Source organism: Pungitius pungitius, chromosome 9, assembly GCF_949316345.1.
Source record: "Pungitius pungitius chromosome 9, fPunPun2.1, whole genome shotgun sequence".
Lineage (NCBI taxonomy): Eukaryota > Metazoa > Chordata > Actinopteri > Perciformes > Gasterosteidae > Pungitius > Pungitius pungitius.
The window spans coordinates 3,854,268-3,881,100 of NC_084908.1; the positions used below are offsets into that span (position 1 = coordinate 3,854,268).

General features: G+C 44.3%; 3 protein-coding genes across 5 annotated transcripts; all 3 read left to right on the top strand.

Annotated features, from left to right (window-relative positions):
- The first annotated feature begins 1,061 nt into the window (after window positions 1-1,061).
- pane1 (proliferation associated nuclear element) lies at window positions 1,062-4,303 on the top strand. Its single transcript, XM_037471155.2, has 6 exons — window positions 1,062-1,251; window positions 1,798-1,874; window positions 2,097-2,195; window positions 2,616-2,695; window positions 2,779-2,870; window positions 3,327-4,303. The coding sequence occupies exons 1-6, from the start codon at window positions 1,195-1,197 to the stop codon at window positions 3,474-3,476; spliced, it is 555 nt and encodes a 184-aa protein (XP_037327052.2). The 5' UTR covers window positions 1,062-1,194; the 3' UTR covers window positions 3,477-4,303.
- A 1,259-nt stretch (window positions 4,304-5,562) lies between these two features.
- On the top strand, window positions 5,563-11,315 carry serhl (serine hydrolase like). Of its 2 annotated transcripts, XM_037471154.2 has the most exons (13): window positions 5,563-5,706; window positions 5,794-5,842; window positions 6,331-6,468; window positions 7,514-7,627; window positions 8,070-8,111; window positions 8,196-8,215; window positions 8,326-8,400; window positions 9,321-9,430; window positions 9,521-9,600; window positions 9,729-9,763; window positions 9,852-9,928; window positions 10,025-10,109; window positions 10,874-11,315. In XM_037471154.2, exons 2-13 carry the CDS (start codon window positions 5,830-5,832, stop codon window positions 11,015-11,017), a joined length of 933 nt encoding a protein of 310 aa, XP_037327051.1. In that variant the 5' UTR covers window positions 5,563-5,706; window positions 5,794-5,829; the 3' UTR covers window positions 11,018-11,315. The 2 variants fall into 2 exon arrangements, with proteins under 2 accessions (XP_037327051.1, XP_037327050.2); XM_037471153.2 differs by lacking the exon at window positions 5,563-5,706 and having other exon boundaries at window positions 5,716-5,842.
- A 6,065-nt stretch (window positions 11,316-17,380) lies between these two features.
- Window positions 17,381-26,354, top strand: septin3 (septin 3). Of its 2 annotated transcripts, none has more exons than XM_062564430.1 (10): window positions 17,381-17,543; window positions 19,904-20,290; window positions 20,406-20,534; window positions 21,599-21,680; window positions 21,762-21,899; window positions 22,104-22,221; window positions 22,712-22,807; window positions 22,981-23,077; window positions 23,194-23,245; window positions 24,399-26,354. In XM_062564430.1, exons 1-10 carry the CDS (start codon window positions 17,483-17,485, stop codon window positions 24,526-24,528), a joined length of 1,290 nt encoding a protein of 429 aa, XP_062420414.1. In that variant the 5' UTR covers window positions 17,381-17,482; the 3' UTR covers window positions 24,529-26,354. The 2 variants fall into 2 exon arrangements, with proteins under 2 accessions (XP_062420414.1, XP_037328657.1); XM_037472760.2 differs by lacking the exon at window positions 17,381-17,543 and adding an exon at window positions 18,644-18,838.
- The last annotated feature ends 479 nt before the right edge of the window (window positions 26,355-26,833 follow it).

Below are 26,833 nucleotides of genomic sequence, written 5' to 3' on the forward strand. Positions count from 1 at the left end.
AGAATGAATAGCTTAGAATTATTGGTGTGTGGTGTAAATTCAATTATTTCCAAAGTAATTGAAATGCAGAATAATGTACAGTCACCGGGCACTCTATTACAAACACCTGTTCAGTTGGTTGTTGGTTGCTAATCAGCCAATCACATGGCCGCAACTCGGTGCATTTAGTCACGTAGACGTGATCACGACAACTTGCTCAAGTTCAAACCAAGCATCAGAATGAGTGGAAAAGGGATTTAAGTGACAGCGTGGTTGTCGGTGGCAGACGGGCTGGACTGCTGATGTAAACACAAGCATCTCTGGGTTTAGAGAATGGTCCCAAAAAGAAAAAAGATCCATCCTGCCTTGTATCAACCGCTCAGGTTGGTGGTGTAATGGTGAGAGGGAGATTTTCTTGGCACACTTAGTACCTATTGAGCAAGGTTTAAATGCTGCGGCCTACCTGAGTATTGTTGCTGTCCCTCCCTTTATGACCACAGTGTACCACAAAGTCTTTGTTGAAAGTATGCCAAGAAAGAATAGGGAGTTCCAAAGGAAAAAGGGAGTCCACCTGTTTACCAGCAAGGTGTATCTAGGCAGTAAGAATATATTATAAGATTATAATTAGTGATATTGTGTGAGCATCGCATGTTGCAACTTGTTAAGGTGTTGGTGCCATCTCTTTTGTGTACTGCTGGTTGACTTAATTCCCCACAGTGCATCATAACACATCCATTGATTATATTTGGATTCATGTTAATCTGCAAAACGAAGTGGTTAGACAATTCTAAACAGAAAATGTAGAATATTTGACTCCAAAATTGCTTGTATCTAGAAGGTTATCATTTGTAAAATAAAGTAAAAGTCTCAAAATCTCAAATTGTACTTAAGAACTGCTGTCTTTTAGACTCCTAGCCGGGAGGACTACTCGCTTCGGCTGGTTCCTGTATTATCAACGTGACAATATTTCACTCCGAAAGTACGAGCTGTACTGAACGCGCAAACTGCAAAACGCCCAGTGGCCTGTAGGTGGCGGGAAAGAGCTGCCCTTCTGGAGAAAACGTCATGACGTCGACTTCCGCTGTGTGGAAACGTCACGACGTCGGACGCCCATTCGGAAAAGAAGCGCCACAGTGAAATGGCCCGATAAGACCTCCGTTTGCATTCGTTTGGTAACCTTGCGAGACGCGCAGTGTCTACAGCGCTCTGAGCAGGATGTCGCTGCTGAAGCCGTTCAGCAAGCTTCCCGGTTTGAACTCGGCGAACATCTTGGTGAGTCCGGTTCAGCTACTGAGACACAAGCAGCGCCACCATGTTAAATACTTAACGTTATTTACTTCACTGCTCACTACGTGAGGATTCGCATGTTGTGCTTCTTTAAACTTCTACTCCAATTATGTAACGTTACACTCCACTAACGTTGGAGTTCGGAAAATATATATTAACTAATACATATTGAGACAATAATCAAGTTCGCTCAGCGTATGTACAGTACTTATTCCCCCCATTAACAGCACTGAAAGGATTAATACAAATCCATCTGTAATTCAATTAACGTTATATATTATTTTGACAATTGGTCATTCTGTCTAATGAGTACTTTCGCCTTTGGTTCTTTTGAGTATTTCTTTTATGTTGTACCATGTAGTTGCAACACTGGTATGTGTTTATTCTTATTAAATAATAGTTTAATCTTCAGAACTAACAAATAATTAAAATTAAACATTGTAGACAAGAGGCTGTGTTTTTAGAATTCAGTGTGTGTGAGTGTTTTTTATTACAAATCGTTATCATCAGTCATGTGCTTTTTTCCTCCAGCTGGTGGAGAGCGAGGAGCAGTTTCAGCAGAGTTTAGCAGAGAGTCTGGTGGAGGAGACCGCGTTCACCGTCAATGTGTGAGTACCATTAGAAACCGCCGAACCCGGCTGTTGGGATGTGGTCCGTAAGGACTGGCATCTGCTGCTCGAAAGGATGACGGCGTCATTTTTCAACCCTCATACAAGCTGAAGTTATAGGTTACATGAGCTTGCCCCCCCCCCCCCCCCCCTCCCTACGTGACACCTCTGTTGGCTACGTATCGGTGACCAGGCATGGCCTTTATTGTACCCATCCATCAGGAGACTGGCCAAGAGTCTGCCTCTGCCCGTGGAGAATGAGGAGAGCCGGCCGAGGATAGACCTCGTGGTGTTCATCATCAACCTGACCTCGGAGCTCAGGTACCTCTCAAAGCCGTCGTCTTTATTTTAGGCCTCCTCGACTGGCAACAAAGTTCTATAGAAAAGGTAGCCGCTTGTATATTGTCCATAAACAAATTGACTTTCCGTCACAGCTGTATTTTCAGAAACCAGTGTTTCTTTCTCCTAAACCACACATTTAAGTGTCCCTTTGTTATTTAATATATAGAGGAACGTAACTTGATTACAATATAGGCATTACTGTAACTGTAAATATTAAGAAGGTGCTTAATATGAAATTCAGCGCACGCCTGTGACTTGCTCTCTGCTCGGGTACTTTACTCCACTTCATGTGTACCTGACAAATATGTTTACTGTTACATTAATTGTCTGAAATCCATATTGACACACTATGAAAATAATGTATGCAAAACTTTATCTGACCTTTGTTTTGTTTCTTAGTTTACAGTCAGCAGAAGCTTCGCTGAAGTGTTTGGACCACAGATATTTCCTTGGAAAAGTCTGCTTCATGGCCACTAATGGTATGGTGACTTGTTTATTTGAGCATTAGCAGTAATAAGATGCCTCCCAGTATTAATGATATGGCCCAATTTGCCTCTTGTAGCTCGAAGCGCGGCGACCCCCGGCGAGCGCCTTGACGCCGTCAGAAAGCTGGCTGCGTCGCTGCACTGCCCCCTGCTGTTTGCAGAGGATCAGGTTTGTATCCACGTTAATGATGCTTCAAAATATATCCATTTGTAGCATGTTTGTAACATCATGAACACACACCGGATCTTCAGCCTTATATTGACCATCAAACAGAACGCTTTCATCCTGAGCAAAGTCTAAAGTCTGGTTGTGTGCCTTCTTCGGGCCCAAACACATACACACGAAACGGATTACCTGCGGGTCCGAATTTTCTCAAATATCTCATTTCGTCCACATGAAGCTCTATAGTTACCAGCCCGTTGTTTAGCTGGAGAGAAAAAACACACAATTTTTATGATAAATCTTTTAATGTATTAAATTGGATTTTATGTGGCTTTCAAATGTCTCCGATTGAACCCTGGGGGAAGCGGCTTGTTTATGTGGGTTAGAACAGCAAATATTCTGTCTGTAGCCCTTTTCTGGTGTATTTTCTAAGTCGTCCTGTGTGACGTTCTTTCCCTCCAGACACCAGGCGGTGTGATCAACGCTACAGAGAGACTGCTGACCATCCTGAAGGTGGCAGCCGGCCTTGTTCCCATGGCTACCGCGCTCTACCTGTCCAACCTGACCCGCAGCACCGTGCTCCAGGATATTGACCAGCCCAGCTTCGATTAAGTTGTGCGCTCTCCCAAAAGACATTTCCTCTTTTTGTTTGATGTTATGTATTTGTGCCGTTTTCTTTTCTTTTCTTTAGTAGCGGGGGGGCTTCTTCAACCTCTTGTTGAATCAGGCTTTGATATCTTCATTGCCATAAACCTGTTTGCGTAACGCTTTTACAAAGCAGCCATCTGTCGGATGGACAGATGGCGTTTTAACAGATCAAAAAGGGGTGTACGTCCTTACTTTTAATTATGAGTCACACACCAAGAACTCTATGTCGGTGGTGTTAACTACACTTTCATTCACTCTGTTTTCACTCGTCCCAATGGCAGAAGAGGCGTTATTAATGTCGCAAAAGGCCTCCCTGAAAGAAACAATCACAAAACAAGGCTGTATTTGGTTTTCGACAGATCCCTCCAACTCGAGGAGTGCTACAATAAAGCTGTGCATTTCTTTATGTAGTCCATCATTTAAAGATTCTATACACTGATACAACACACCTACATAGATGAGTAATTGTTTTTAGCTGACTAGAGCTTTAGTTGACTCCGTGCTTGAATAAAACAATGTTGTTACCATGGTAGCTCCTCTAATTTTCTAATTGCCCGGCTTTAAATAGAAATAAAAAACCCGTGTTGGTGTGCATTTTAGATTATACTGTGAGGACAATAAGAACCTGATGGTGCATTGCTTAATTCAGAGCAGTAGAATATTTCAATGCAGTGTATATAATTATAATACAGCACAGTATGCTCTTATGTACATAATGTGTGGAGTGATGCTTTTAACAAACAGGTGTCAACACCATGATATTACAGATTAAATGTTCCTGTTGTCACTGATTCGAGTCTTCTGTCTTTTTGAATACTAGTAAAAATGCTTAATTATTTGCCAGGTAGCCCAAATAATATGAATAAAGAATATACATGTTGCCCTTTACATCATGCCTCTTCCCCCAAAATAGACCTGCAGCAGTCATGAGTTAATTGAAGTGTTTCATGTGTGTGTTAGTTTGACTTGTCCTTTACCAGTTTAGATCAACATCATTTTCAATGGATTTATGTAATTACACCCACCTGATGAGAGGTTTAATGAAGCAAAGGTGGTTGTCTTCGATCAGATGAGGGGATTGCATTTTTTGCTTGTGTATTTGAATACTTGATGTTGTTTTATACTTGACCTGAATACCCTGGGCAGCAATTCCTTTTGAGTTATTCAATATAATGTGAAGGTGTGTCCAAACTTTTGACTGGTACTGTATATATGATTGCATTTTAGTTGTGTTTGCATAGTATCAAATTATTTTTGTTATTTTGAATCTGGCAAGCAGAACATTTTCTTTTGAGTCATCCGACCCCGCCGTGACCTTGTGTGACTTCCACCTTCAGCCGGTGAAGCCCAGCTGTTTGTTGGTGGCGCCCACGCCAGCGAGGACGACGGCCATTGAGCTCTTTGGGGCTCGCTGCCCGGTGGCATCCAGACATGCCTTCTCTTCCAAGACTTTACCGGTGACCTCGGTCCTCAGCTGAGATGAAATCAGTCTGGGGGACACAAAGAAATGCACGTGGGAGGAAGGATCACGGTACATCTTGTAGTCCCTGGCGTGGCTGTTGGTCAGAGGACATACGGGGGCTCGTCCATTGCTTGATCCAGTGGGAGGCTGGAGGCTTGTTAGTTCTGGTTAGGCAGGAGAGCAAGGGATGGTTGGCTGTGTGGGCCAACGGATGACCCGACCCAGATGAAGTGGGCAGTATCTGGTCCAAACCTAAAATTAGCCCTGATCTAAGAAAAAGGGTTCTCACGTGTCTCAACTAGAGAAGGAGTGGCTCACTTGTCTCAAAAAATATATATATATATTTACGGCAGCTGACCTGTCGTTCGCACAACGGCCGTTTCTGGGGCAACTTGGCTCCGCCCACTCAGCGTGCTGTTGTGACACCTGCCCGGCCACTGATTTACTGGCGATTACCACTCACTTGCCACTGCGTGTCACTTCCACAAGGAGGATCCCGGCCCTGGCGGCGGAAGTTATTGAGCTGTGAACAGTAAATGCCACGATCGGAGAAAAACACGTCTGTTGCGTTTCCTGCAAAAGTTAAGGCCCTCCCATTCGTAAAAATGATTGGTCCAGACAATTGATCCACACGACCTTTCATCCAATAGCCTCTTTAGCACGCGTCACGTGACCTTTGACAAGCTTTATGGGCCGGCATTGAGCTTAAAAGAGGTTGGCTGGAGACGTTGTGTAAGTATCATGCTAAAGGATTTTGCGTCACTCGTGTAGGTTTCTGTGACAGTGGATTGTTCAGCACTGTTCTCCAACATGTTGCAGGCTTTGAAGGGCGTCAGACATCTGAGTGTCCGTGCAATGAAACAAACAGGTACCCTATAAAACGATCTGCACGGAGAAACATTGAAATGCTTGTTTACGAACAGTCCGAAAGGATAATCATTGGAACGTGAAATCAACCGCTGTGAAAGCTGTCACAGAATATGTGAGCAGAGCATCTCTCTTCTTGAACACCCTGCACTCGAGCAGTATACGTGTAGCTCACTCAAAAAGACACTTAAACTGGATAAGACATGAGTAGTAGCCGACTGGCTTTCAGAATATTCACGTTTACTAAACGAAAGTAAATACATCTGCACCTGTGTTGTGCTGTTCTGCAGTAAAGTAATCATGACATTCAATAACGGAACATAAATATATGTAACGTTGGTCTCTGAAACAAAAGTGCAAAGCACAATTCGTCGCCTTGTATTGTTGTTCATTTAAGATATTTGCTTTTTGGACACTTAAAGACACGAAGAAGCTAAGTAGCTTTATTTTGTAAGCATAACAACCAGAATGTTCTATGTCCACTTTCAGAGCTCTCCGTACCGGTACCATGGGGACAGCTGAGAGGGAGAATCTGGGGTCCTGATGATGGTCGTCCTGTGCTGTGCCTGCACGGCTGGTCTGATAACTGTGGCACCTTCAACACCCTTATTCCCCTCCTACCTAAAGGTAATTGTTGGTCACGTCAAGTTATAGCACACGCGCACACACGCGCACACACGCACACACACATAAATATATATATATGCGCACATAAATATTCATGTTCAACATCTGTCAATCAATTCATGCTGCCCCTCAGCGTGGAAACACTGAATTGCAAGGCATTTCCTGAATTGTAATTCATTATAATTATATAATCTAATTGGCCAAAGCAAGAGCTTTGTTGAGGTTCTCGACACTAAGTCTGAAAAATAGTATCTGCTTCTGCATTAGTCAACACAGAAACTTCATTAAAACGTCCCTGGTACAGTATCGTTAAACAAATATATAAACAAAACGAATAAATTGAATTGGTTAACTTTAACGTAAATGAATAAATTCAATATAACCTAATCAATCACGTGCATTCAACTACACTGCTGTTCCACCTGTCTCTTTCTCCCCCCAACAGTCAATGACTTTTGTAGCACCTTCAATCCACCTGCTCTAGATCGCACCATGTGTACAGGTGACACCAGATTCTCCCCCGTGTACTTGGTCTAACCCTATGATGTCACTGATTACATCATCTCCTGTATAAACACTAGGCCTCACTGTCTGCTTTCCGCCTATGGAAGGTTAAAGAGACAGACTAACATGGGGACAAGGTGTGTTGTCACTCCCTTTGGCACACGACTGTATTGTTATGAGGGTCGAAATGAGTTGAAACCGTTTCACGGGTTTCAATTATGTTCTAATTCAACTCCATTCAAGCTCCAACATATTTATCGTTCTCCAGAACTTATTAGCAGTGTGCAGCTGTGGAAGCAAAGTCGGCCTCAGCCGAATTCCTAAAAAATAAACTGTCTTGCCAAGGACTCTCTCACCCTCACCATGGTAACCCCTGCTGGAGAACAAAACGTTCACCTGATTACTGACCTATGTTTTTAGTCAACACTCATTTTGAATAGCAATTTGCTTAAACTGTTGAGTTTTCTTAGTTTATTCCAGGTAATTGTTTGTGATTGGCTTGGTGAGACTGAGCACTCCTCCCTGCTGTCGTTGGTGTCAGAGTGCAGATACGTGGCGCTGGATCTGTCGGGTCACGGCTCGTCGTCCCATCGTCCCCCCGGAGTCTTCTACACTCCTCCTGCGTATGTGATGGACGTACGAAGAGTCATCGACGGTGAGTGACCCCAAGCAATTGCAGAACACTTCGAGTTTGCCCGTGCCAACAAGCTAGATCTCTCCGGGTGGGGGGGGGGGGGGGTTAGTGTGCCCTATTTTAACTTGAAAAATGCATATCTCAATCATATGACTCATTCTGAGCAGATGAAAATGATAAAAAAAGTTCCATTGGGTTATTGAATCGTCTCTTTTCCAAGAGTTTTGCTTAACGCATTTTGCAGAAGAAGAGAAATATTTTTGGGCAACCTGTCTCTACGACAACCATTAAAACTGAAGCAATACTATAGTGATTATATTCTAATACGACCACCCAGCTTTGCTTAATCTGTTGTGCAGTTAAACCACAGCAGGGACGTTGTGTTCCAACTACAAGCAGACTCAGTATTCTGTGATGAGACCCTGAATCTGTTAATAATGTGTGAAATGACACGATCTCACAGCTCTGCAGTGGAGCCGGTTCTCCATCATCGGCCACAGTATGGGTGAGCGCAGCTTCACAGTAGTATTGGGACATTTAAAATGTTAATCTCGTTAGATTTACAGTATAATTCTTTTTTTTATTTTAGGTGGTAACATTGCTGGAACGGTAAGCGGAGGTATCATAGCATGATACTCTTTTCCCAATACACACAGACTGACTCTTTTGAGACCGTTTTGCTGCCTCGGTGGTGTTCAGTCTAATTGTGTTTTCTACAGTTCAGTTCTCTGTATCCCGAGATGGTGGACGCTGTCGTGCTGCTGGACTCTTATGGATTCTTCCCTATAAATCAGGTACTTGCACAGCTGTGATTTGGGTTATTTCCAACAGGTTTCACCATGGCCCTCCCACATGTTGAAAATAAAAGGACAATCTTGTACTATAGCTAATTAACCCCAAAATCCAGCCATAGAGGCTGTTTTTTGTTTCAGATTTGACACCAAACTATCTGTTCAACTGAAAACAAAACCTGAAGTCAAGCATCGACACATATTAAAGAAGTGGAAAAAAATGAAAAGGGGAAAATTAACCTTGTAATGTATGCAATTACAAGAGATATGTTTTTAGCAAATTGCAATTTTATAGAATAATAAAACTGGGAGCAATGCAGTTTGATTTGAGTAAACAATGTTTTGTCAGGTTGAAGAAATGCTGCAATAATGTTTATTATTATTTTTTTTTAGACATTATTGGTTCTGTTGGGAGATTATTCCATTGTTTCATGGCTATGAAAGAATGATTTTCCTAGGGAGCTCTTGTGTTTTGGAATTCTGCACTCCCCCTTTTAGAATTACCAACAATTATACATAATTCAAGGTCCTATTGTCCCCACTAGCTTTCAATCATACTTTCCCTGAATGATCAGGACACAGGTTTTAAAAGTCTTATTAAAAAGCTCTTTCAAGGTCTTGAATTTATTTTTAGAGAAACCCTGGGGTCACTCCACTACGAGGAGGAGAGGAAATGCTCAGAGCACAAATGTATTGTTGACATAAAAACACCACACTATTTAACTATCGTGGGCCCAAGATAGTTTGAGACTCACTAAAAGGCTTCTTCACAATGCCTAATGATATTCAACATTGTAGGTAAACAGAATAACATGAAGCTAATTTTAAAGAGTGTTTTATTTACCTTTGTCATTAAATCTGACATGTGACGAGCTGGACAGTCCCTCATTATTTACTTCTTTTTTGTTTTGTTTTTCTTAAAGGAAGAAATGTTTAAAGTGATGAGGAAGGGGATGGATGAGCAGCTTCAGTTTGAAAAAAAAACGACGGAAGAGAAGAAAAGAGTCTACACCTACGAAGGCGCAGTCGAGCGGTTGTTGCATCTTTTCTCTTCCCGTCGCTTTGAACCGACTGCCAAACGTCCACAAATCGGGTTTTCATCAAGCGTTTCGTTCCCCTTCAGGCTGTCTGCTGCAAACCCGACTCTGTCCGAGCAGTCGGTGCGGATCCTGTTGGAGCGAGGTCTAGTTCAAGTGGAAGGAGGTACGCCTCCGCACTTGGCGCATTGAATTGAATCTTTGTGTTGGTCAATCTTCTTGAAGCAAACTCCGTCGTACTTGGACAGCGTTTTTGTTCCCGTGCTGATGACGGAAGGAATGTGTCTCTTGCAGGCGTGGCGTTTACCCGCGATGTTCGTATTAATCTGGTAGGTATTCACTGAACCGTTTTTTTATTTTTATTTTTTTATTCTGTGTGCAGATTTGTGCAGTGTATTTTGCTCTTTATGTTTTCAGAAAAATATACTGCGCAATACTTTGGGGCAAAGCCTGCAGTTGCATTCTGGGATTAAAGCTCCTATGCTAGTTATTTTGTAAGTAATTCTGTATTACATCTACCGTGTTAAATCTACCAATTCCAGTGCAATAGTCGTAAATACACATGGCCTCTTTCTTCTTTGTCTTTCCAGAGCAGAGGACGGCTTTAATAAATTATTCGTTGGCGAGGATGAGAATATGTTCTCAAGAATTATCCAGGCCTACAAGGACAAAGAAGTGAGTGTATTTTTGCAGCGTGTTTGTGTAGGTACGCTTGCATCTTCCAGTCTATTTTTAGCCGTTTAGGCCCGTGTGTGTGTGTGTGTGTGTGTGTGTGTGTGTGTGTGTGTGTGTGTGTGTGTGTGTGTGTGTGTGTGTGTGTGTGTGTGTGTGTGTGTGTGTGTGTGTGTGTGTGTGTGTGTAATTGGGGGCTTTAGAAGGCAGACGGATACAAAAGTAGCCGAGTAGTTCAATATTGCCGAGGCTGCACAACTCTTTGTAGGTGGGAACCTCGTCGCTGACCTACATGCTGCAGCTCGGTCAACAGTGGAAATGAACTCCCTCCACGTCAGCGGTGATGGAAATGCAGTCAGCTGCTGTGCAGCAAAAGAGAAGCTGTCGGAATGATAATGTTTTATTGGTTTGTATAATGTAGGATAAATGCAGTTAATTGTCTCCTGAACCTGCAGCCCTACAGAGCTTTTATCTTTCTTTTTTTTCTCCCGCAACTGTTCTGGTTTGGTCTCACTCTTGTAGTGTCTTTCAGACTCAAACAAAGAAAATGACCTGCACCGAACAGAAAGTACAGTTAGAGAGTAACTGTTGTGGATATTGTGGAGCATTTAGTAGCCACGAAGAGGGAGATTTCCATCAGGGAGCTAAAGGAGAGGACATTAGACTAATAATCTGACCGAACTCCTTATGTGCTGGAGGTGTAAATATCCAAATGTTCTGTTATTGCAGACCGTCATCTAAATATTTCCTGTCTTTCTTTCTTTCAGCACAAAGTGGTGAAAATACCAGGCGATCATCACATCCACCTCAACAACCCGGTGGCAGTCGCTCCACTTGTGTCCGACTTCTTGATGACCAAAGTGTTGACTCGGCCAGCGAGGCGAGCCAACGAACCGACCTCGAAGATCTAGCCCGAAACAAAATCTTCACATTACACAGCTGATTTGAACAACAAGGTGTTTGTAATAAAACTGTGCACTTAACACTCCCCTTGGCGCTTTTACCTGAACCCCCTAAATGATTAAATGCCTTTGAATATATTGATGGACCGATGTTTATACATTTGTAACACACATGACCTGTATGTAACACCATAGTAATGATATGAGTAGTGATTAGGAACAATTAAAAACAGGTTTTGTTAATGGCCTGGTACTGTGCAAGAACTCCAGATTCACAGTTGATGAATAATTAAATGTTTAAAATTGCGGCAGCGGATCCAGTTGTCTTTTACCATCTACATTCTGTGTCATTCTTCAGTATTTAGTGGAATGCCAGTAGAACTAATAGAGATGGTAATGGAGGGAATTCGGCCAATTGGAGGAGTTGTGTCATGAACTTTGTTGGACCGGTACATTTTTAGATGTGCAGTATTTGGCTGATGAAAATCTCTCCATCAGTTTTTCCATTCTTTTCCCCCTTACGCACTCTTTGACTTTGAGGCGTGTTCCCGCTTCCTCCGGGAGGGTTTAGAGCCGTTGAATTGTTGCTTGTTCGAGGGCTCTGAGGTTGACATTTTGCTGACTTGGCCCAAGTCATTGAAATATGACGCTAAAAACGGGGTAACTAGTGAAAAAGACAAATTGATGGCATGAATAGAATGGCACACGTGCTTTCAGACTGTCATAATCAAATGAATACATTTAAAGAATGCAAGATGGAGAAAACATGTGAAATCAGACAATGTATACATGTATACATAAAAATGTTTTCAACAAAGCTATTTTGACCAAAAAAACCGTAAAACATAAAATTAGCTCATTTTCTGATGTCATGGTAACATGGTGACATGGTGACTTGCAGCACCCATTCCTATTTACACAATTTAAACCCTTCAAAGGATCGGGCCCTCGGACTGACCAAGATAACCAGGAAGTTACTTTGGACCCGGGGGGGGGCGGGACGTGCGCAGAGCTCTGCTTCATGAATGGAAATATGAGCTACAAACGTTTAACCAGGAAGCCAGCGTTCAGGTATTTAGAAGTTGTGTTACGTAAGTGTTTTCTCCATCAATGTCGCACTCTTGTATTACTTAGTTTCTACGCACATGTTTAAACGCAGACTATTTGAATTGATAGTTTTTGAAGTAAACCAACAAAGAGACAAAAAGAGAGGCAAAAGGGATCTTCCTCTCTCTCCTCTTACATGTACACGGTGGTGATGGTACTCGGCGACAAGCTCGTCCATGTGAACCCAGAGAGCCATTGCTCCATTTGTGTTTGATTTCCTGAGGACAAAAGTGCTCTCACAGCAGCTGCCGTAGTGGACACACACACACACACACACACATCTTCATTGTGAAATCTCATGACGTAGCTCTCATCTTTATCAAATCAGTCATTTCCACAATACTGAAATTATAACAATAGTGTAACGAATAAGATGAATTCAGTGCAAACCTACACTGGATTCATCCATCATCAACAGAAAATACCAAACATTTGCATTTTTTTGTTTGTTTTTTTAAGTTTATAATTTAAATACATATTTTAATAAGTCACTGAGTGCCTATCTTAATAGCGACCGGTGGATTATTCCTCATTCTATCCTTAATAAAGCGTGACAAATATGTGTTACAACTAGGTCTGATTTCAATCAGCTTCACCTTTGGTGTCACAAATTGGTAAAAGCTTTAAACCTCTGAACAAAATCCAGCATTCATCAAATGATCAGTCACAGCATGATGCATTACTTGTCCGTTTCACTGGGCTGCTTTCTGTGAATCTGCCTTTTAAGTGGAACAAGCTAAAAATGGCGGTCATTAAAAAGAAGAGACGACTTTGGATTATGAAGGCCCGGCCCCTCTGTTCAGCTTAGTCTCAGGAGCCAGTTTTATTTTTTACTCCATCAAACACTGCAGCTGCCCTCAGTCACAGTTGATCTAGAAGTGCGTCTCTCACAACCCCCCCCCCCCCCCCCCCCCCCCCCCCCCCCCCCCCCACGCCCCCGTTTTGTTCTCAATGTCACCAAAACTGTGGAATGGATTTCACGCTGCGAGTGTCGAGGTGGCGAGCAGCGACACATCTGAAGGGGCTCCTCCTCCTCAAAGCCCCCCGCCCCCAACAAAACTGATTATAGTTATATAACTTTCCCTCCCACATCTCTCCATCCTCTCCACCATCAGCAGGGGTAGTTGTCATGGCAACCCCCACCCTTCCTTTTTTTTTTTTTTTTTTTGGGAACGTCAGAGCCAGGAGCTTGGAGGATGAAGCTGTGGCGCTCAGAGGTGCACATGCAATAGCTGGAGCTGCGGCACTGGGAAAACCCATCCGGTGATTTGATTCAGACTCGCCGCGCTGCACATCGCAGACCGTCTGAGGACCAGGACCCCCCCCCCCCTCCCCCCCTCTTATTCATCAGCGTCCGCAGGTAAGCCTGGGGGGCTTTTCTCTCTTTATCTATTCTACCCTGCTGGGCTCATTGTCAGATGGCAACACCTGTCTGTTTGTGTGTTTGTTATTATTTATTTCAAATCCTTGCTGCGAGCTTGTTTAATGTGTTGGATGAGCAAAGCGGTTTAAGGACTCTCTGATTTGAACAATGGGATGCTGCAGTGGGTCACGCAGGATACCTTCTCATGCTGAAGGATCACTTAAAAAACAACAACTATCCTCCTTTTCTTTCCTTTCTCTATCATGTCATCCTCCCCCATCCCTCCTCCTCCACCCCCCCCCCCCCTAACCCCTCTGTTGGGACAGCAGCGATGTCGTGGCTCTTCCTGGACTGGTTCGTCCCCCTCTACCTGCTGGTCTCCGTGTTGGTGCTGGCGGGCTTCGGAGCGTGCCTGTACTTCCTGGAGCCCGGGCTGCAGGAAGCCCACAAGTGGAGCAGCAAAACGGTCCGGCATCACCCGCTGGTGGCCAGTGTAAACTGCAGAGACGATGATAGAAATGCCCTGATATGATGGCGAGGGGGCTGGGCAGGGTGGGGGGGGGGGGGGGGGGGGGGGGGGGGGGGAGCAACATCTGGACAGGGCTGCTGAGCCAGCACCTTTCAAGAAATTGAGACGCAAAATGGAATGTGGGCAAGATTGCTGTGTCCCATCATTCCAGCTTCTCTCTGATCTCAAACATATGATGGAAAGGGAAGCTGGCGGGTGGGGGAAAGCACAACAAGGACGAGCACACTTCATACATGTGGACGGAGGACATGCGAAGATGTACGTCTCACCGCCATCTTATACTCGTGCCAACATTTACATACATTGTTGTGATCCGATAATCGCTTTGCACAAATCACAAAGTTTACTCATATCGTCCATTCGATTAGAGAAGTGAACGGCGTGACATTGGTCGACAGTTTGGGGGGGGGGGGGTTCTAATCCTTTCTCTCTCTACTCGGTGATGTCATAACAGGCGGACATTGTTAGTGCCAAAATGCCAAACATTTTTTGTTATTAGTGACTTTGTTCATGGTGTCAAGATCATCTGAGATGGACCAAGATCACAGTATTTGGTGATGCTCAAAAGTGTCTTTGTTTGTTTCCATAGTTTTTACTTGACGGCCTGGTGAGGAAACTGTGGGTGTGTAATGGACCTTTTTTGATGATCGTATGCTTCATTTGTATATACAAAATAAAACTGTTCAATACTCAACTCTTACTCTCTGCATGATGTTATATAGTTGATCATATCTGAGTAATGTGTACGATTTATGTAAGCCATGTACCTACTATGTCTTTACTTATCCTACTTTATTGTTCTATTCCCCTACATCCATCTGAAAGCTGTAATAAGTATGTTTTCGAAATAGGAATTAACCATAAAAAGGAAATACAAAATACAAAACCCTTGACCAAATAAGTTGCTGGAAACTCAAAATACAGATTTGTGTGGCTTTGTTTTTATCCTTCGCTTCCTCATTCTTCTTCTTGACGTTACTAATTACTGATTCATCTTGTGAGACCACGACGAGGTTAAGACAAACTAGTTATCCTCAGACAGAATAGTACAAACAAGACCACATGCAGACTGCACAGACGTCCGCCCGTGAGCCGAATGAAAACAGCGAGCAGAGTGGGAGTGAAACAGTGCAGCCTCAGTGTGCAGGAATGGAGAGAATGGCCCTTCAGGGCCCACCACTTCCAGCTGCTGGGTTCCCCCGGCTCGCACTCTGTCACTTAGTTACTCCCTCCGGGTGTCCACAACAGAGACACGGCTTCAGACAGCAGGTTAGTGTTCGTTTCTCTCAATGCATTTCTCATGTTGTGTGGTTTCAGACTACATTCTTTACAAGTACAGTTCTTTAACTGCTGTGCACTACTGTATTTACTATGTTACGTCAACCTGCTACAGCAGTAAAATATCGATGAAGAGATTTGTGCTTTAACTCAAGTAAGATTTTGAAAGCAGCTCTTACTTGTACGTAATAATACTTTTGACATAAGTAAAGGATCTGAATGCTCTAAATCCATCTATTGTATCCGCCTTTTATTTTCATCTCCTTGGGCACGTGGAACAGAATGAGTGTTTCTGACCGTTTGAAACCTCAAGTAGCATCCTCCAGATGTCCATCAGTGAGCCTGTCTCCTCCTCTGTCCCTGTCGTCTCCTGTCATCAAAAAGAAGGCCATCCAAATCCCATCATTTGACGAAAAGGGGCTCATCTATGAGAACCGCAACACAAAACCAAGCGCTGACAGGTGAATGAAGCTTGTATTTTACTCTCAGGTTTTTGTAATATGGTAAATATGGTGCTGGATTGATTTAGTTTGCTTTTTTCAGCAGATCTTTTATCCCAATTGGTCCCTCCAAGACATCCACTCAACAACCGAAATGGAATAAATCAAGTCACGATTCACTGGGTCACCGCGGAGAAAGAGCTTTAACGCTCCCAAGAACCAAATCCAAAACACACAGCTCTCTGGCTCTCTCCGCGAAGCCCGGCGCCTCCCTCTGTCTCACTCCAAAGACAAATTCCTCCCCCACTCTCAAACCCAAGCCAAAGGATTCTCTCTGTCTCCCCGCCTCACAGTTCAGCAGTCCTCCTCCATCACTGCACCAGCCGAAGCCGAGTGTGTCTCCGACTCTGACTGTCCCGACACCCAGACTGAGTCCATCTCCGACTTCCCAGGGGACGGGCCTGGAGAGCCCAGGGGGCGGGCAGCCGTCTCCTGTCGCTAAAGACAGACAAGCTAGATCGATTGCCATTTCGAATGCAACAGACGAGCCCAAGAGAGTCAAAGGGAGGTTTTCAATTGAGTTAAAACGCGACGTTCTCGACCAAGAAGCTTTGCTGGACTTTACTCATCCCGCGCTGATGAGGGCTTGTCCCATGTCTCCATGCAACCAAACGTACTCTGAGTTGCGGAGACAAGCAGCCTCGCATCAGAACTGCGGCTTATCGCAACGTGGTTTGAGTAAAAAAGGGGATATCGCAAAAGATAAACCGAGGCCTTCGCCGGGGGAAATGAGCATCATTTCAATCCCTAAACCGATGTCAAACATCAAACAGCAGCAGGAATTTCTGCCAAGCGGTGCTGCAGGTACACAAACATCCCTCTCAGACTGTGAGGGGATTAAGTTTGCTCATGTTTTTCAAAGCAAGTCTCAGCCAGCGTTTGATGATACTTGGTCAAGTATAGACTTCCCTCCGAGGAGGAACCTCGCCTCCAGTGAGCACCCTTATGAACTAATGTGTTCGGAGAGAGGCGCAGCTTCACCAACAGCTCCGAGAATGCCGCTTTCCTCGGAGCCGGCCTTGAAGCGGTCAGCCAACGTGGAGAGCAGGAGGAGACATTTTGACCTCAACGATGACACAAAAGCGGACGCTAGATTTTCGTCTTATAGCAAGAGTCCTAAAGAAGCAAACATCACACGGACGATAACGGGGAGTCCATCTAAACTCTCTCAACAAACCAGTGCGTCTCATGACTCAAAGTCTCCTCAGAGCTACAGATTCTGGTCGAAGGCTCCAGTCCCAGTGAGTCTGTCCCACTGTGTTTCAGTGGATCACAGATGCCAGTCAAGGGACATCGATTGGTGTGCGTACAGATCGAACCAATTTAAGTCGTGCCTGTTGGGCCCTCAGACACAGGAGGCCTCCCGATCTGCTTCTGTTGAGAACGTCACGTCACAATCGACCCAATCAAAACCGGATTTTATCTCGCACAAGCATCAACCCGATCCCAAACAAAACAAAAGCCAGAAAGAGGTGACCTTCAGTGACGCGGGACTGAATCAAACAGATATTTTTGTACTACCTGATCATCACAGGGCGCCCGCAAAGCTACCAGAACATCCCCGAGATGAATACTGCCCATTCGACACAAACAGTTCTGGCGTCAGTTCAAAAGGGGTCTTTGGCCTGCTGCGGCACACAGTGAGCCAGAGACCAGAAGAGACAACAACAGCGGCTCCAGCAGACCGAGCATTTATCATGGAGGATCCAGAGGACCCCTATTACGTTACAATGTATTACCCTGGATCAGTGTACGTGGGTGAGTACAGACCAAAAAACTTACTGAATAAAGTCTAGAAATCCCTCAAAGCAGACATGACAGACAGGGACTCTCTCAGCGCTTGTGGTTTAATCCTTGCATAGTTCGATAGAATTCTGTCGAAGGGGGTGGTCAAAGAGGATAGCAAGCGGATTCAAGGTGTCCGTCCTTATCAGTAGAGTAGCAGACGTGCTGAAGAAGGAACATGACGTAAGTATCTCTGTCAATGTGTCTAGTCCAGGAGGACATGCCAATACAGCCCTCTGCAAAAAAACAAATACAAAAGCATGCAGAAAACAGAAAATAAAAATAAATAAATGCTTCCATGAAATAATCCATTAAAAAAACCCTAAAATACTTATATCCCTGGGTAGAGCTTTAAAAAGAACATTACTATTATTATGAATAATGTGCCTACATCTGTACGTCTCCCTGGCATACCGTATTGCCATCAGTTCTGTGTAGTCCTGTGTGGTTTCATTTGGAGACCCTGCGAGTTAAAAAAACAGTTTTTGTTTCTGGGTCTGTTTGACAGCTCCTCTTTCCTGGAGCCTTTAACTGTGTCACACAGTCTTCATATGTGGATAGAGTTTGATGCAAACGTATAGGCTGCACTATTAAAAAGAAAAGAAAAACAAATTCACATTTGTGTAGCAGAGTGAGCCAATGTTGTAAATATTTGTCATTGTTTACCTCTGGTCTAATGTATCCGAGCAGTTTTGGTATAATTGATTATTTATTTAAATATGATTCCACCTTCAAACTTCATTTTGGAATATATACTGTATATTCAATATTTTTTATATTAAAAGCGTGACATTTTAAACACCAAACATGATCAGTTTTCAAAAATGGAAATGGTCATCTCATCCCATCTAAACAATTCATGTAAGGGAATTATTTAATCTTTATTTTAAAACGTCCCTCTGAATGATCTCAATTCTTCTTTCCCCAGGGTATTTCACCATATAATTGTCTCTAATTATAACGCAATCCAAAATAGTGCCTAGAAATAGTCCGCATTACTATCAGAAGACACAGCACCAAAAAAGATGTCCCTTTGAGGGGAATTTCTATTGCGCGTGCGCGCTGCATCTCCCCACTCCCTCTCCTCTTGTCTCCACGGTAACGGAAGAGGGGGGCTCACGAGGAGAGGTACCCGGACTAATCACATGACCGCCCCTCATCTCGCTACCTCTCTGTTTGGATGTGCATCGGTTGTTCTTGGACCGAGAGCGACCATCGATCAGCCGGGCCACTCAAAGTAGCTTCGCGGGTCGACTGAACGGGAATAGGTGAGCGCGACGCTTACGTCACATCAGACATCGGTGCCGCCGAGCGGACCGTTAGCTAGCGGCTAACGCTGAGATGCTAGCTAGCTGTTAGCGTGATTATCCAGCGGGACTGCCTGGGTAGAGACAATGGAGGTCCTCAGCCTGTGATGGAGCTGACCTGAGTTGCTGTGTTGAAACAGTTATAGGGCGTTTAGCTAAGATGCAGAGCCACTCTGTGTATGTGTGTGTGTGTGTGTGGGGGGGGGGGGCTGTACGTGTGCGCGTGCGTGCGTGTGGCCCTTCGCGTTTACATAGCCACCCAGTACAAACATGACGTTGCTTTTATATGTGAGGAAGCGGGTCAGCCTCAGTCGCGCGAGATGTAACACCGTGAATCCGGTTTATCTGTGACGGATCAAGGCGGCAGCCTCAGTGACCTGTTTCCTCCGTATCTGGCCGTCTTAAAGCGTGGCAGCAGGCCGATCCCCGCGTGCCCCCCCCCCCCCCCCCCCGCGGGGATGAGCTGCTCCGCCTCATCGTGCCTGTTCACGTTACCGTCTGCCACCGTTTAAAGGAGCAGTCCGCGGCACCATGGCGGTGTCCGGCCATGGTGATGCTGCGATGATGCTGTCACTGGCTTTCAACAGGGGGGGGGGGGGGGGGGGGGGTTGGAGTTTCAGTTGTGCTGCTCACCGGGGCGCAAATAACTTTGCAGTTGTTTGCCAACCTTTTGATAAATTGTTGCTGTTAGTGCTTACAGTATTAAAAAGTTAAACTTTTAGATCATAGAGCCAGATACCGATATCTGATGGTAAAAAACGTCTTTGAATGAAAAATATGCTGATTTTGTTACTAAACTCCACATTTCTGATATTCTGATACATCTGATACAGAACGTTTTCTAACCCTGTGATTGAGGATTCTGTTTTGTTCATTTGGGTGAGCTGACCCTTTAGGACGGCTGTGACCAGTCACAGAGAGGAGAGGCCTCGGCCTGCTCCACTGGCCTACTTCCTCATGTGGCAGTCCCTTCTGCCGATGAAAAAACTTGTGTTTTAATACCTCCCTCTCCCTTTCCTTCTGCAGACATGTCAGACATAGTTCCTCCGGAGGTGAGACCTAAACCAGCCGTCCCTGCCAAGCCCCCAAACGTGGGGGCTCCTTCCCCCTCCAGCCCCTTCCCGCCACAGGGCCAGGGCATAGGGGGCGGTGCTTCAGCTCTGCCTCCCAGTGCCATCCCAGTCCCCATCGGGAGTCACGTTGCCAGCCACGCCGCGGGTCACAACGTGGCTCATGGGGCGGGCCATGTTGGGGGCCTCGCCGCTGCCCACAATGGAGGTCACGGTCACGCAGGCGCCCACAGGCCCGTGGGTGGATCCACTCTGCTGGGGTACATTGGTATCGACACCATCATTGAGCAGATGAGGAAGAAGACCATGAAGGCGGGCTTTGACTTTAACATCATGGTTGTCGGTAAGTCACAGAATGTCGGCGTGAAGCTGGAGCTATTATTAAATTCAATTTTATTCCTTGTTTGCGGAGCAATTAAATCTTCCGTCACAACTGGACACCTCCTCTTTCGTCTCAGGTAACAGCGGGCTTGGCAAGTCCACTCTGGTGAACACCCTTTTCAAGTCCCAAGTGAGCAGGAGGAGCGCCGGCTGGGCCCGGGACGAGAAGATCCCCAAAACCATCGAGATCAAAGCCGTGTCTCATGGTGAGTGAAGTAGCAAGAGCCTCTGCTCTCTCTCTCTCTAGAGAGAAACAATGGCCTTGGATCGGGGGGGGGGGGGATACCGCTAGTTACCCCTCCTAAAACATCCACATCCACGAGTTTAAAAGTCAAAAAGGATTTAATAACTAACCGAAGCAAATACTGTTACATTGCGTAACATTAATAGGGGATCCTCCTTCATATCAATAATGGTTCTCAGGAGGCTTCTGCCTGCCTCTTCTCCAGCAGAGCTTTTCGTATTTCGCGAGGTGTGTCCATCATTTTACAGCCGTATGTGATTGGCTGCACATTAAAACGTAGCTCCTCCCAGGTTGGTCTTCATCTGATGGCCGAATATTAAATCCCTCGCTGACCAGACCAACCCCCTAAGGCCTTAATATTACAATACATTCAATGGTTACCCCCTTGGCCTGAAGCTTCTCCAGTTAAACGTATTGGGGCATGCATTATATGATCCTTATCATCTAATATTGTAATACACTCTAATCATAACACTTCTCACAATGTTTAACTCATTTATGTGGTCCAAAATCAAACAATTGACACAGAGCCCTTCAATCCGCACACATGCAACTTTCCCAAAAAAACCTTACTCCAGTAAAAGCCTTAGGAAGGACGTTAAAGTTAAGACCCTCCTTCCAGGGTGGACAAAATAAAATATATGTCTTGTGTACAGTTTGGAATGACTTACAAGATATACAATGTTTTTCATTCATATTACAGGACGTGTCATACTGTAATGATTTAATATCTGATAACACACAAACTATAAATCTTCCACTACTCATGACCGCTTGGCGTGCTTTTCTTCTTGAATTCCTAACACATCCAAATCACAGCCGCTGTGCTGGTTATGGCGGCGCGTGGCCTCCTCTCAATGGTGACGCAACAGACCCGGGGTGTCAAACAAATTTCAGATAGAAAACGTTACACATAGAATACAGAGCAGCTTCGTAGACGTGGTAGTTCCTACGTACAAAAACCTCAGCTTTTGCTTCATGTTGCTCCTTTCTTTCTCTTTGCGCGTGTGTGCGTTCCTTTCACAGTCCTCGAGGAGGGCGGGGTGAAGATGAAGCTGACCGTTGTCGACACCCCGGGATTTGGAGACCAAATCAATAACGACAATTGGTGGGTTTTTCACTGTCTCATCAGAGACTCGTTAATGTCTTCATTGGCCCCTTAAGCTTACCTCTTCTGCCGTATCCACAGCTGGGAGCCCATTTCTAAGTACATCAACGAGCAGTACGAGAAGTTCCTGAAGGAGGAGGTCAACATCACCAGGAAGAAGCGCATCCCCGACACCAGGGTGCACTGCTGCATCTATTTCATCACCCCGACCGGACACTCGTGAGTTCTGCCCCCCCCCCGAACGATCGCACAACCATTGTCTAAGACTGTGAAACATGACAAATGACATCCCCGTGCCTCTGCAATTTGTTCTCCTTGTTTCACTGTCGAGTCCTCTGGGAGAATCACAGCCCCGAATCTACTGACTCACTCACCCTCTCTCTTTTCTGTCTCCTTTCCGTCCGTTCCTTCCATCTGTCCCAGTCTGCGATCGCTCGACATCGAGTTCATGAAGCGCTTGAGTCACTCGGTCAACATCATTCCCGTCATAGCGAAGTCAGACACGATGACCATTGAGGAGAGACTGGAGTTCAAACAGCGGGTGAGTCTGAACTGATAAATCTTCCGAGCCTACATATCAGCTATTTGCAATGTAGCACTGTTCATTTAAATCAACTTCAATGCTTATAAAAGATGCTAAAGATGTTATTTTCAATTCCTTTTTTTTCCCTCTACTGAGACAAATGTTTTTTTAATTTCCAATTATCCTGAGCAATATATACCTCGGTAGTTAAAGCAGCTCTAGGCGTTATTTTTGTATCAATAATGGTGTAATAATTGTGTAAAAAAGTAAAGTGACAACTATAGACTGTATACACAAATGGACAATAGGATATTTCTTCAAAAGTAAAGCTGAACCATCTCGATCCCGTCCATTGGATATTTTGGCTTCCCTTTTGTACCGTGAGACCTCCAGGTCTGAAGTGCATTCTCTCTAATGGCCATCAGGAGGCGACTCCTCCTGTTACAAAGAAAAGTGCGATTTGACCGAAGTCTATGAGGAAATGACTACTTGTCACTTTGTGCCGTAGGTAAGGAAGGAGCTGGAGATGGGCGGGATTGAGGTTTACCCCCAGAAAGAGTTTGACGAGGACATGGAGGACAAAAGCGACAATGACAAGATCCGGGTGAGCGCTTCCGTTCTTTCTACCACACGTTGCACATGTTGTGCATTGAGTGCTTCCCTCCTCTAAAAAGAATGTCAGGGCGCTGGGGCGTGTTGTGTATTCGTTTCACCTCATAAACCCCCGCGTGGCTCTCGTCGGTTAACTGAGCCGTGTGGACATGTCTCCGTCCACAGGAGGCGATGCCCTTTGCTGTGGTGGGCAGCGACAAAGAATATCAAGTGAACGGCAAACGAGTCCTGGGGAGGAAGACGGCGTGGGGCATCGTAGAAGGCGAGTCCTACGCTCTTCTTAACAAGTTTATCATAATGAAATGAACTCATTTTAATGGTGTCGGGTCAAAAACAAGATATGACGTTTGATTCTTTTCATTTTCTTTTTCCTCGCAGTCGAAAATCCAAACCATTGTGAATTTGCCCAGCTGAGAGACTTCCTGATCAGGTACAATAGAGGCGTCGACTGAAATGACCCCACTAACCCAGTTACCAGATACCACTTGTGCTTCAAGTACAATAGAGTCACTGAAGCGTCCAGCCTCCAGTCTAACATGAGTGGGCATCTAGGTAGAGCTGCCTTGAGGGCAGTGAATCGTTTTTGGGGTTAATTGACAAAACACATTTTTTTTGCTGCGTCCTTGGTGCCACCAGGAGACGTTTCCACCAGGAGGAGAGCAGATGGTAGCTCCCTCAGAGGGACCTTCATCTAGCGTTAAACTGTAGCAACTTGGATTCAGCTCGACACAAGCTGGATGATACCTTCGTTTGGCAGCATCAGAAGAGAGGCGAAGAGCCGGGTGCGGTCCCCCGAGATCAGAAGCCCGGATCAATGATAAATATGTGTTAACACAGCTAACAGCTAACTGGAGGTTGAATTTCGTCTAATTCTTGCCCTGCTTTTATTTAGTAGTTCTTTTTTTTTCTGAAAAAGCAACTGATCGCTAATAGGTTTAGACGCGATGGTCCCATTAGAGGTGAAATGCCGCCCTCTGGTTCTTGTACACAGAGGAAACAGGGAAACGCCATACTACGTCGCTTTTTCTGTGTGTCTGTAGTATTTTAACAATGTGATTCTGAGGTAAAAAAGAAAAGGGCTGCAGTTAATGGTTATTTTTATCCGGAAAAAAATTAATAAAAAAGGTAATTATTGTTCGGTTTGTAAAAGGTTAGGAAATTGCTAAAAAGAGGTCAAGTTGATGTCTTCAAATCGAATGTTATTATTATTTAGTGATACTTAGTGTATTTTTAGAGAAAGCAAAGAGGCCCAGCATATTAACTGGGATTAGTTTGTACTTTTCTTGCTGACACAAATGAGTCAAATTAATCACTTTCCAAAAATGTTGCTGATTACTTTCTGTGATGATGGCCTGATCTATTGATCAACTAATACGAGAACAAGCATTTTTAATCGTACATATTCTGTTTAATTTAAATGTTATTCTATGGCAAATCCCATTGGTGCAGATTGCTTCGTGGTTGCAGCGCTGCATTCCACGCAAAGCATTAGAACCACTAAAACCTAATAATGCTCATACTTCCCTCATCATTAGATACACACATGACTAGCAGCCTTTCCCCTCTGTGCTCCTCTTTCTCAGGTCTCACCTCCAGGATTTGAAGGAAGTCACTCACAACATCCACTATGAAACCTATCGTGCCAAGAGACTGAACGAGAACGGCGGTCTCCACCCGATCACCTCCAACGACACCCAGGAAAGCAACCTGTAGTGCGCTGAGTCGGTGTGAGAATATAAACAGTGCAACGAAGCCGATAGAGGAACCCATCGTATATTGTTACCATTGTTACCACGGCATCGGTGCATGCTCGACAAACATTTCGGTCTGTAAAATATCTGTGATCTGTGACATGTCCGATTTCTTCTTATTCCTCACCGCCGCCCATCGTCTTCTACAGTCTCGCCCCCCCCCCCCCCCCCCCGCCCAAAACCCCTCTGGCCCAAAGTCTAGTGCCATTATAAAATGAACAACTCATCAGCTGCCAATGCCTAATTTATCACCAAACGGTTAGTGTCCGATCTGAAAGTGCCACACTGTTATGCGTATAAGAGAAAACATTCTTGTTTTTGTGTTGTGAAGCAACTGACGTCTAAATTCAGACAAATATCTGAAAATATTATAACTGTGACTCCACAATTCCCTGTAGCCGTGCACACAAACTAAACAGCTCGGGGATGTTCGGCTCAGCACACTGTGTTACACCACCGTGGGTATAGAGGAAGGAAACATGCATTAATGCTTGAGCTCACTCGCATTAGCTACGTTTTTATCCTTGAAAATACCCTGGAGGATAATTATAGAACAGAGCAGTTGTTTTTAATAAATATATCATGAATTTTGTTTGATGGATGTTTGTGGCCTATTTAAACAGAAGAGAAATGAATAGACAACATTCCCCAAATGCTAATGTTAATCTAAAAGCCTGCCGCATGTCAGTGAAAAGGAAATCACGTCCTCTTTGCTCATGTTTCTTTTCTTTTTTTTTGCAAGGAGGATTTCATCAGTTTTTCTTGTTACTAAACCCACTGGTCACTCAGGAATAAAATATTTTCTTACTCAAAAGAAATCCCATACATAGAATCCCAACATAGAACAGGTGGACAGAAAACTTTCACATTTTTAATTTTTGTGCGAATCCTTTTTTTTTTTTTTTACAGTACACAGAACTCTAATGTGGTGGCCAGTAGTTGTGTTGATGCCATTTGAATATGAAATTCATATATCCACCACCTTGGGGCAGCACTCCGCCACGTATAAGTATAAGCAGTGAGTCGGTAGGCAGGCGGACCAGCTCTCCCTCCACACACTTTCCTACTGCTCAGATGTGACGTTGCGTTTTGTACACAGTCGAGTGTTATTTATCGATGACGTTTACATGAGTTTGGATCCTCCACTGCTGACAGTGATAACTTGCATATCTCTCCAGGTCAGGTCTGCAAGAAACTTTAATTATATTTCCCCAAAGTGTTGGTGCAATTATTCCAAATCAATAAGATTTCTGAAGTTGTAAACATGTTTACCAAGTTCCCTTCAAGAACTCCACTGTTGTACTGCTGTGCATTGCAGCGTCCGCAGTACAGCACAGAATATGCCAAAACTACAAGTAATTCAATATTTCGCTATTATCGATTTAGTTTTCTTTTTGTTTTACGTTGAATCATCAAGTTCTACAATAACCCACTTTTGTGCGATTTAATTATGAAATGTGTCATATGCAGCAAATAGCTAATAGTTGTCTGTGAATATAGTGCAGTCAAAGGTTTCCAGCAGAAATTGAAATGGTGTTTGTGTGTGCATGCTAGTGTCCATACTGATCAGTTCCCATATCTCACTTAACTCCTGTAACTAGATCATCTACATATCACTCATCCCTTTGAATGGGTAGAACGCTACCATGTACATTAATTTGATAACCACTTTTCTCAAAGTTGCAGTGACACATTGAGATATAATTTTCTGCGTTATTTTGAGTTAAACGTTAATGTCTTATTTTGTCGTAATTTATTCTTTATTAAATTAAAGCACATTCCCATGTTGTTTTTTGTGAGAGCTGTTTTTATTAATGTTTCAACAATGAATGAAAGATTCACATAATTAATATTTGTATCATGGTGCTCAAATGACTATTTGGGGTATTTTTTATTATCTCCACTATGAGAATCGGTCTGTCTGTGAGTGACTGTTGACCTCAGTGTCTGTCCATGACGAATCTCCTATTCTTCTGCAGCTAACTGCATAATAATTTGGGAGGCCTTTATGGCCGCATGCAGGAGGACGTCAGGTGGTTGATGTTTTATATTGCTGTTGATTGCCCGCTGACTCCTCACGCAATGCTCTTAACCAGCCATCAGTGATAACGGAGCTGAGTCCCCAGTGGGGGGGACACGGGAGACACACTTTAATAAGTTTGCCTAATAGCTAACGGAACAACCATTACACACACTGCTGAGTATACCACCACCCCTCAGATGCTACTCTGCGCCCACAGACACAGTATGTGTGTGGAGGGGGGGGG

Bases quoted from the DNA above. Each gene is read 5' to 3' on its own strand.
- pane1 (XM_037471155.2), top strand. From the start codon at position 1,195: ATGTCGCTGCTGAAGCCGTTCAGCAAGCTTCCCGGTTTGAACTCGGCG. The intron at 1,252-1,797 runs GTGAGTCCGGTT...TTTTTCCTCCAG, and splicing joins TGAACTCGGCGAACATCTTG to CTGGTGGAGAGCGAGGAGCA. The intron at 2,196-2,615 runs GTACCTCTCAAA...TTTGTTTCTTAG, and splicing joins AACCTGACCTCGGAGCTCAG to TTTACAGTCAGCAGAAGCTT.
- septin3 (XM_062564430.1), top strand. From the start codon at position 17,483: ATGGAGGATCCAGAGGACCCCTATTACGTTACAATGTATTACCCTGGA. The intron at 17,544-19,903 runs GTGAGTACAGAC...TTCCTTCTGCAG, and splicing joins CCCTGGATCAGTGTACGTGG to ACATGTCAGACATAGTTCCT. The intron at 22,222-22,711 runs GTGAGTCTGAAC...TTTGTGCCGTAG, and splicing joins GACTGGAGTTCAAACAGCGG to GTAAGGAAGGAGCTGGAGAT.
- serhl (XM_037471153.2), top strand. From the start codon at position 5,785: ATGTTGCAGGCTTTGAAGGGCGTCAGACATCTGAGTGTCCGTGCAATG. The intron at 6,469-7,513 runs GTAATTGTTGGT...CGTTGGTGTCAG, and splicing joins TATTCCCCTCCTACCTAAAG to AGTGCAGATACGTGGCGCTG. The intron at 9,764-9,851 runs GTAGGTATTCAC...TTATGTTTTCAG, and splicing joins GCGATGTTCGTATTAATCTG to AAAAATATACTGCGCAATAC.